Source organism: Charadrius vociferus, unplaced genomic scaffold (assembly GCF_000708025.1).
Source record: "Charadrius vociferus isolate BGI_N301 unplaced genomic scaffold, ASM70802v2 scaffold1116, whole genome shotgun sequence".
NCBI classification, from domain to species: domain Eukaryota; kingdom Metazoa; phylum Chordata; class Aves; order Charadriiformes; family Charadriidae; genus Charadrius; species Charadrius vociferus.
This window is the reverse complement of record NW_009648801.1, coordinates 366,804-367,104: the sequence shown is the minus strand read 5'-3', so window position 1 is coordinate 367,104 and position 301 is coordinate 366,804. Positions and strand designations below refer to the sequence as shown.

Here is a 301-nt window from a genome sequence, read left to right as displayed (position 1 = left end):
TGGGTTTGGCCCCCCGCCCCGTCCTCAGCTTGTTCCTCTGGTGCTCGTCCCTCCCCAGACGTGCTCCTGCAGCCCAGCCCAGCCCTGACCTGGCGCACGACGGGCGGGATCCTGGACTTCTACATCTTCCTGGGCCCCGACCCCAAGAGCGTGGTGCGGCAGTACCTGGATGTTGTTGGTAGGACTGAGCTGTGGATGGGGGACGTGGGTGCTCCTGCGATGGCTTCGCCGGGATGCTGCGAGTGGCGTGGCGTGGCTGGTGTGGCAGAGCACGGCTGTGGGCGATGGTGACGCTGGGCCA

At 67.4% G+C, this 301-nt stretch overlaps 1 protein-coding gene across 1 annotated transcript in view; it reads left to right on the top strand.

The window, feature by feature from the left end:
- The window catches only part of GAA (glucosidase, alpha; acid), a 7,776-nt gene that overhangs the window by 980 nt on the left and 6,495 nt on the right, over positions 1 to 301 (top strand). Inside the window, exon 3 of the mRNA XM_009886836.1 lies at positions 29 to 178. Coding sequence (XP_009885138.1) covers positions 29 to 178 — 150 coding nt within the window. The remainder of the gene's footprint in view (positions 1 to 28; positions 179 to 301) is intronic.